This window comes from Nematolebias whitei, chromosome 2, assembly GCF_014905685.2.
Source record: "Nematolebias whitei isolate Nwh7 chromosome 2, NemWhi1, whole genome shotgun sequence".
NCBI classification, from domain to species: Eukaryota; Metazoa; Chordata; class Actinopteri; order Cyprinodontiformes; family Rivulidae; genus Nematolebias; species Nematolebias whitei.
Genome location: NC_056499.1, coordinates 23688481 through 23698080, shown reverse-complemented (window position 1 = coordinate 23698080; position 9600 = coordinate 23688481). Strand labels below are relative to the sequence as shown.

The 9600-nt window shown below is 38.4% G+C and overlaps 1 protein-coding gene across 1 annotated transcript in view; it reads right to left on the bottom strand.

Moving 5' to 3' along the window:
- LOC119430127 (trans-1,2-dihydrobenzene-1,2-diol dehydrogenase) overlaps positions 1-7785 on the bottom strand; it is an 11443-nt gene extending 3658 nt beyond the window's left edge. The window contains exons 1-4 of the mRNA XM_037697564.1: positions 7692-7785; positions 3052-3163; positions 2774-2937; positions 2434-2686 (exon numbers count right to left, since the gene is read on the bottom strand). Of these exons, the coding sequence (XP_037553492.1) occupies positions 2434-2686; positions 2774-2937; positions 3052-3163; positions 7692-7781 (619 nt within the window). The 5' untranslated portion in view covers positions 7782-7785. The remainder of the gene's footprint in view (positions 1-2433; positions 2687-2773; positions 2938-3051; positions 3164-7691) is intronic.
- Positions 7786-9600: the final 1815 nt, after the last annotated feature.

The window sequence follows — 9600 nt, the reverse complement described above, 5'->3', positions numbered from 1 at the left end:
AGTAAACAGCCATCAGTGTGCTAATGACTCATTGTTAGGCTGATGGTCCTTCTTGAGCATGTGATCAGCTGGTTTTGGTTGTCAGCAGCAAACTGGTTGATCCACCCTGAGAAGGTGCTATTTAAGAGACTGAGCTGAAAACAGCACCTCAGACTGAGGAAGTCTCTTGGATGAGAGACGAAACGTTTCTACATTTTTTTTGCTTTGTTTTGTTTTTGTTTTTTTGAATGTCCAGAGGACCAGATTGAACTTTTTTGGACTCTGACTTTAAGATTAACTGTTCTACAAAAAAGCTTCTTCTAGTTAAGGCAGATAGCTACGCTTAAGTCCGTGTTGACCAGATCTGATCTTGAAAAAATAGTCCATGCATTCATTACAACCCAGCTGGACTACTGTAATGTGCTTTATGTTGGGTCAGTCAGGTGTCCCTTTCACATCTCCAGCTCGTCCAAACTGCTGCAGCTCGGCTATGAACAGGAACTCGTAGGTTTGAGCACATTTCACTAGTTTTGTCCTCCCTTCACTGGCTCCCTGTACATGTCAGAACTAATTTTAAAATTATCCGGTTGACCTTTAAGTACATAAATGGCCTCGAACCCTCATACCTCTCTGAACTACTAGAACCATATGTTCCTTTTTGAGCGCTGAGATCATCTGATCAGCTGATTTTGGTTGTATCAAAAACCAGTCTGAAGCTCAGAGGAGATCGAGCATTTTCAGTCATGAGCCCTAAACTTTGGAACAATCTGCCCCTCAACATTAGACAGGTCACTTCACTCCCTGTTTTTAAATCTCTCCTAAAATCACATCTGTATTCACTGACATTTAACATAGAATGTGATTTGATTAAGTATTTCATTGTTTCTTATTGTTTCTCATTGTTTTAATGATTTTATTTTTGATGCTTTAATTACATCTTGTTATTATATTTTATTAGTCTTAAATTACCACCTTGATCTTATTGTTAAGCACTTGCTGCGGTTTTAAATGTGCTTTATAAATAAATTTGACTTGACAATCCTCCAACCCGCTTGTCATTAGCTAAGTGCCTCTCAAATTAGCAAGCTAACGTTTAGATAACCTAGCATAGACTATTGCCTTGTTAAACTTTACCCAGAACAATAAATCTAATGTAGAGGTAAATATATGTCCGTGTTTGTAATGTTATCTTTGTTGTCCTCAATGAAATACATTGTTTGCCTGAAATCTTTACTTCTCTGCAAAAAAAAAAAAAAAAACATTAGCCTTCCCCTCCCAATATCTGTACTGACGATAGCCGAAATTTTCAAATGGGACGGGCTCCAATTAGGATACAATGAAAAGATGGTAAAACTAAGACATGTGAAACTGACTCGACTGAAGCAGTTCAACCATCACGCTTCCAGACGAGAGGGACAAACCTACAAGATGAGCTGTTAACATATCTGCTGGTTAAAAATTATCCCAAACATCTCGCCCTGTTAGTGTCGAAGAAGTAAAAGCTGACTCAGAGAGCAGATTTTAAACTCTATTAACCAGTCAGTGAGGAATTACAGGTGCACGAACAGCTTGAAACAATGTTTTATCTCCCATGAAAAGTAATAAAGTTCAAATCAAGTGCGATGGAGTAAACACACAAACTGTCAAAATAAATGACATGCTATTTTACAAAGTTATGATAAATATTAGACAAACTTGTTGGTACCCTTAAAGATAAGTATAACAGGTGCCTTCAAGCTTTTCATCAGCCATTCAATCTAATTAAAGGGAACAAACATGCCACTGGGTAGTCTGGTGTTGCTGTGTGCGCCACACTCAACATGGACCTTAGAAAGCAAAGGTAAGAGATCTGTCTGAGGAGCTCAGAAAGTAGATTATCGATATTTGTGTTAAAAGGTAGAAGCTCCAAGACCACATCCACGCAACGTCATGTTCCTCTGACAACAGATGCCAATATTATTAAAAGTATATAAGGTTTATGAGACTGTAGCCAACCTCCCACGAGGTCGATGCAAGATTTAATGCAACCCCTGGTTAATTAGAAAGATAGTGAGGATAATAGGAAAAAGCCAATGAAAACATCCAATACCACTCAAGCTGAACTCCAAGGTTCTGATTTCACCATTTGTCACATTTTACAGGAAAATGAGCTCAGAGGAAGACAATTCAGGAGGGTTCCACTGCTTAAAGAAAAACACACAAATGCCAGAATGAAATTCACTAAAATGCATGCTGACAAGCCCCAAAGTTTCTGGGGATGATGTCACATCTGCTGTTATTGATAATTGTGGAATGGCACGTTAGCGCTTGTCAGGAGCAAACTGCATTAAAATATATTTAATGTTCCAGTTTTTTCCACAATTGCTTGCAGACTATAAAATCAACAGAAAACACATAATGGAACACATATTCTGAGGTTACACGACAAACGTTTTCATCCTGTTGGTTTATCACCTGTCTCCAGGCAGACCCCTGTAGCTTGGATGCTCTCTGGCTTCTCTCCATTGTACACCATGCATACAAGCTGCAGGCAGTAGATGCCAATGTCCAGTAACGCTCCTCCACCGAGCTCCTTCTGCGTTGCTCTTGGCACGTCCATCATTGACACGCCAAACTCAGATCGGACCATCTTCACTTCACCCAGCTCCCCATGAGCGAGCAGCCTCCTGATCTCCACAGAGACCGGGAAAAAGCGAGTCCAGACAGCCTGAAGAACACGGACATAGCAACTGTATATAGTTACATTGTAGGGTTCTGTTTTTTGTGAATGACTCTCAGTAGGCTCCACATTTACCTCCATGAGGAAGACGTTGTTCTTCTTAGCAGAGTCCAGGATCTCTTTCACCTCCCTGGTGTTCATGGCCAGAGGCTTCTCACACAGCACGTTCTTCTTGGCGTTTGTAAAGAGCAAACAGGTCTTCAGATGGTACGGGTGGATAACGCCAATGTACACGACATCTGTACGACCAAAGACACAAAACAGAGTTGAGTCTGAAGGACTTTTCTTTTTTTTTTTTTTTTTTTGTTACGTTTAAGTGAAATAGCAGGGAATACGTAAAAAATGACTCAGACCTATGTTTGGATCAGTGGCCAGCTCCTCATAGCTGCCGTATGATCGAGGGATGCCGTGTTTATTGGCAAACTCCTGAGCATCCTCCAACTTCCGAGCTGCAACAGCCACAACCTGAGAAAACACATGAATTACTAAAACCCTGCTTTAATGACAGACTCATTACTGACACATATCCCAACTGCATATATGAACATTTGAGCAATATTCAGTACAATAGATGTTTTACTTTAAAAACAACATTTCCTTAGTGACACCACTATGCCACTTACAAACTTGCACAAAAACAATGTGTCCACGAAAATATTGTGTATTTGTGATGCAGTGAATTTACTCCTAAATGCTGCTTTTATGTTGTTTCCCTTAATTATTTGTTTCCTCAGCAAAAAGTTGATTTATTATTAAACTGATTTTATTTGACCTTTATTTTTACAATTTTTTTTAATTAATTTATTCATTCATTTAAAATAAACAAAACAAATTCATCAAAAAAAATGTATATATGTATATATATATATACACATATATACTGTAGTGAACTCGGCCTCCGACCAAAACCTGCCTCTGAGGACCTTCAGGGGACAGGAAGTGTTATTTCATTGATTTGAATCCAGAAATACAAATTAGCTCATCCAGAGACTGTCTAATTGTATCCTGAAGTAATCAATTGAAAGAACACTCTTCTTTTATATTATCATTACTATTTTACAATATCTTGATAAATCAAAAGTGTGTTTAGTTCATACCATTTCTAAATGTTGAAGTGAACCACTCATTTTAAATCAACTGTGAAACAATATTAACGATTTTTTAATCCTCATTTAAATTAGAAATCAAGTTAAATGTCTAGTTACAAAGTAATTATGCATTTTGATCTTCTGTCTGAAATGAGAAGTAGTGATGTCGGTCGAAAGTCAGAAAGAAGTTATTAGAACCAAGTGTATTGTTTTTAAACCTAGCAGACGGTAAATAAGAAGCTACTGGAACCTGCTTGGCCTCACTTCGACATAACATGTCTTCTGTCTGTACTGGACGTTTCTAAAACATTCCTGCTGTTTTCTTGACTTGTAATGACCCTCTGACATCACTAGAACCACCCCCTGTTGGTTGTTTCAACCAATGAGGAAGTCCTGAAGTGACCGGAAGTGAGAACTCTTTAAGAGTCCACACTTCCTGGAACTTCTCAGTCTTCAGTCTTCTTGAGTCTTTGACCGGAGTCTTCCTGGGGTCTTCTTCAGTCTTTCATGGAGTCCTCCACTTCTGAGTGGAATCTCTGACTGAAGTATTCCTGAGAGTTCCTAAGGAACTTTCAGATTTAATCAATAGCTGATGGATTTGACCATGAGACGAGGGTCCGTCCATCCCAGCTGGAGTCACAGCACCTCGCTGTGAACTCACCCGGGCGTAACGCCCTACAACTTCTAAGGACGCTTATTCTGTTGAACGGAGTACCGTCACTACTTCGGACGATTCTCAGGCATCCTGACCGGAGACGCTGAAAGGTAGCGTTGAAATGGACCTCTGTACCGGAGCTAACCTATCTTCTGCAAAGGTAACGAGTCGCCACGCACCGAGTGTACCGGGGCTGAGCTGGGGTCGGATGAAGGGTGCCATTCCTAGTCAACACACTTTCCCTCATCCATATTTTCTCTCCATTTAAACTCCTTCATTTCCCATCTTTAAACTCTCCTATTTTGCCAGTAATCTAGATGCCTTCGTCAAGTCCTGTTGTCTTATTAAGTAAAACGTGCCAAGTTTTATTAATCAGAACCAGATCAGCTAATCAAGTGTACAATGTTTTGATGTTAAATTTTGATTCTGTTCAATAAATGACCGCATTTATTCTGATGGGTCAAAGGAAATTAACGTCTCATGTCACTGATTAAACAATCCACGCATAGTTACCTCGGTCACATGGCAGTAATTTAAATCAAAAAAGAGAGAACCCGTTTATTTAAATATATTGTAGTCAAGGGCAGCTAACCTAGCCCTTAGCACACTACAATACATATATATATATTTTTTTTTTGTTTGTTTGTTTGTTTGTTTGTTTTGTTTTGTTTTTTGTTTTGTTACCTTTTCCTTATAGCCATCCTATCTGTTAAAAAAAAAAAAAAACTGCAGTATGCTTTTTTATAACTGTTTATTGTTGTTGCTGTTGTCCATTGTTGTCATCTTTCTTTGTTGAAATCAGGTCTCTCTTGTAAATGAGTCCTCGAGGCTCAATGGGATTTACCTGTATAAATAAAAGTTGATATATATATATATATATATATATATATATATATATATATATATATACATACACATACCAACCGGATTCCAAAAAAGTTGGGACACTAAACAAATTGTGAATAAAAACTGAATGCAATGATGTGGAGATGGCAAATGTCAATATTTTAATCGTAATATAACATAGATGACAAATCAAAAGTTTAATCTGAGTAAATGTAACATTTTCAAGGAAAAATATGTTGATTCAAAATTTCACAGTGTCAACAAATCCCCAAAAAGTTGGGACAAGTAGCAATAAGTGGCTAGAAAAAGGAAATTGGGCATATAACGGACAGCTGGAAGACCAATTAACACTTATTAGGTCAATTGACAACATGATTGAGTATAAAAGAGCTTCTCAGAGTGTCTGTGTCTCTCAGAAGCCAAGATGGTAAGAGAATCACCAATTCCACCAATGTTGTGCAGAAAGATAGTGCAGTAATACCAGAATGGTGTTACCCAGCATAAAATAGCAAAGACATAAGTTATCATCATCAACCGTGCATAACATCATCAAAAGATTCAGAGAATCTGGAACAATCGCTGTGCGTAAGGGTCGAGGCCGTAAAACTCTACTGGATGCTCGTGATCTCCGGGCCCTTAAACGTCACTGCACCTCAAACAGGAATGCCACTGTCAAGGAAATAACAGAATGGGCTCAGAAATACTTCCAGAAAGCATTGGCAGTGAACACAATCCACCGTGCCATCCGCCGTTGCCAGCTGAAACTCTACAGTGCAAAGAGGAAGCCATTTCCAAGCAAGCTCCACAAGCTCAGACGTTTGCACTGGGCCAGGGGTCATTTAAAATGGAAGACTGTTCTGTGGTCAGATGAGTCACGATTTGAAGTTCTTTATGGAACACTGGGATGCCATGTCATCCGGACCAGAGAGGACAAGGATAGCTCAAGTTGTTATCAATGCTCCATTCAGAAGCCTGCATCACTGATGGTATGGGGTTGCATGAGCGCTTGTGGCATGGGCAGCTTGCATGTCTGGAAAGGCACCATTAATGCAGAGAACTATGTTCAGGTTCTAGAACAACATATACTCCCATCTAGACGTCATCTCTTTCAGGGAAGACCCTGCATTTTTCAACACGATAATGCCAGACCACATTCTGCAGCAATCACAACATCATGGCTACGTAGGAGAAGGATCCTGGTACTGAAACGGCCAGGCTGCAGTCCAGATCTTTCACCTATAGAGAACATTTGGTACATCATATAGAGGAAGGTGCGACAAAGAAGGACCAAGACGATTAAACAGTTAGAGGCCTGTATTAGACATGAATGGGAGAGCATTCCTATTTCTAAACTTGAGAAACTGGTCTCCTCTGTCCCCAGACGTCTGCTGAGTGTTGTAAGAAGAAGGGGGGGATGCCACACAGTGGTAAAAATGGACTTGTCCCAACTTTTTTGGGGTTTGTTGACACCCTGAAATTTGGAAATAACATATTTTTCCCTTAAAATGATACATTCTCTCAGTTTAAACTTTTGATCTGTGATTTGTGTTCTATTCTGAATAAAATATTAGATGTTGGCACCTCCACATCATTGCATTCAGTTTTTATTCGCAATTTGTTTAGTGTCCCAACTTTTTTGGAATCCGGTTTGTGTATATATATATATATATATATATATATATATATATATATATATATATCCACTTATACTCTCTTGTAAATGAGTCATCCAGGCTCAATGGGATTAACCTGTCTAAATAAAGGTTGAATGAATGAATATCCTACCTTGCACTATACCTTCCCAACAACTTTAACGTAATCATCTTTTTAAACGTATAAATTGTTTTACAAATGTTTATGGTGATATCAAGGCTATTGCAAAGTCCTACTCCCTGAATTACAACGCAGCGCTCCTTCTAGTTCTAAATGGAGGTTTTACAAACATTTCCAGTCTTTTAAGGTTATAATGACTCTCTTAAAAAAAAAAAAAAATTAAAAAAAATAACAACATTGAATATTTGGGGCTAATATTTTTTATGAGCTTTATGACCAGGTTAATTGAGAACCGGTTCTCTTTTTTAAACATGACCTGGTTTTAAACTGCAAAAATGTAGATGCGCCTGTATGATGTCAATTACGGTAAAATAGTAAAGCTGCTGAAACATGCTGACAGCAGCATGGTCGCTCTCTTTAGTTTATTTGTCTGTTTTAATCGGATGAAAGCCACTGTATGCACGTGCACAACATGTTTCTTATTTCTTATTTAATCAGAAACTGTTTTTGACTTGACTTTGACTGCGGACAGAGCTGAGGCACAGTTTTGTCAGAAGAACCTCCGGTGGAGACTCTTGTTTTGTATGGAGGGTTCTGACGCGTCTCTCCGTGGCCGTGTGGACAGACTTACCTGGTGGTCTTCAGCTGGAAGAGTTTTCAGAGCCACAGTGAAGTCGTGGCTGATCTTCCCTGCGCTGCAGATCCCCCACCTGGTAGCCATGTTGGAGTGTAGTTCCTTGTATGGAGCGCAATTGGTGTCAAAAAGATTCGTTCATTCATTCAACCTTTATTTATACAGGCTAGTGTCATTGAGCCGCAGTGACTCATTTACAAGAGCGACCTGTTGTAAACTCGTTTCACAAACTCGTAGAACAACATTTGTATGCTTACAACATGATTCACAAATGTAGTAAAACACTACGCTTACACATTGGAAAATGTGCGTGCACGCGGACCGCCTGCTGTGCACGCATCAGCTTGCCCGTGTTTATGACGTTTTGACACTTTTTTTACCGCACCCGATTCGCAAACGAGATGATGCGTTCAAGGCCTGAGAAAAGCTCGGATATACTTACCGCATTTTTGACGTTTTTTTTTTAAATTTAATATATACTTTTCTTCTATTTACTTTTTCAATTTAAATGCTTTCTTTTATGATTGTTTACTATTTTCATTGTTGCCTATTTTGTCATCATTATTAGTTAAAAAACAAACAAACAAACAGTTCTCTCATGTAAATGAGCCCTCAAGACTCAATGAGACTAACCAGTATAAATAAAGGTTGAATGAATACCAGCTATATTTATATTAAAGACATGACTTAAATAACATTCTAAAAATGTGAATTTTGTAGAACTGCTCAAATGCACTAATTTAAATGGGTAAGTTCTAGCAAAATAAAAACTACCTCAAAACTGACGAGATTCGCAGCCATATATTGTAGACGCCTCACTGAGCGCTTAATCGTAAATCGATGTCGCCGCCATATTTGATGTGGCAAAAATTAAGTGATAGAAGCTTAAAATGACCAGATTTCTGAAATAAAATCTGGGGTAATTTCCATCTCGAAGACAAAAAATAATTAAATGTTATCAAGATGAAAATAAGAAATGGGGACACTGTTTAATTTATTTTTACATAGTTATTCATGTTTAAACAATAAAAAATAAAATGTAGCAGCAGGTATATGCCTCTCCACACTGTTGTGAACATTTCCTAAGTAATAAAATGAATAATGTAATAGTAGTAGTAACAGAGTACTAAAACTGGGATGGTGGTGTATACTAATGTAAATGAATGTGCGTAAATTTGTGCATGGATGTGAACATGTTCATCCAGTGATGCTTGAAAGTGTGTGAGCTCTTTAACACAAGTCCTAAAAGTAGATAAAGAGAACCCAGTTAAACAAATGAGACGAAATATTATACTTAGTTATTTATTTATTGAGGAAAATGATCCAATATTACATATTTGTGAGTGGTAAAAGTATGTGAATTGCTTTCAGTATCTGGTGTGATGCCCCACCCTGTGCAGCAATAACTACAACTAAATGTTTCCAGTATGTTGATCAGTCCTGCACACAGACTTGGATGAATTTTATCCCATTCCTCCATGAACAGCTTCAACTCTGGGATGTTGGTGGGTTTCCTCACATTAACTGTTCACTTCAGGTCCTTCCACAACATTAAGGTTAATAAGACTGGATCAAGGTCAGGACTTTGACTTGGCTGTGTTGGGATGCATGAGAGAAGCAGAGCATGCTCTATTCACACAAGGAGAGCTGTTGGTCAGGCTGCTTCTTGGTGTGCAGAGTTCTCTAAAATAGATATTGAATTATGTGTTTATTTATGTATGTATAGATGTTTAACAACCCGTTAAAATACAGCAGCATGCAGGAAATGGTATCTACTTTACTCAAAATTTTCTGGGAGAGGATCTCCCCACCAGTGTGTCCCTCCCACATTCCAAATACTTCTGATGCCAATGGATAGATCCCTGTTCTTTAAGTCAAACAGGGTGCCCACTCACACATGATCATA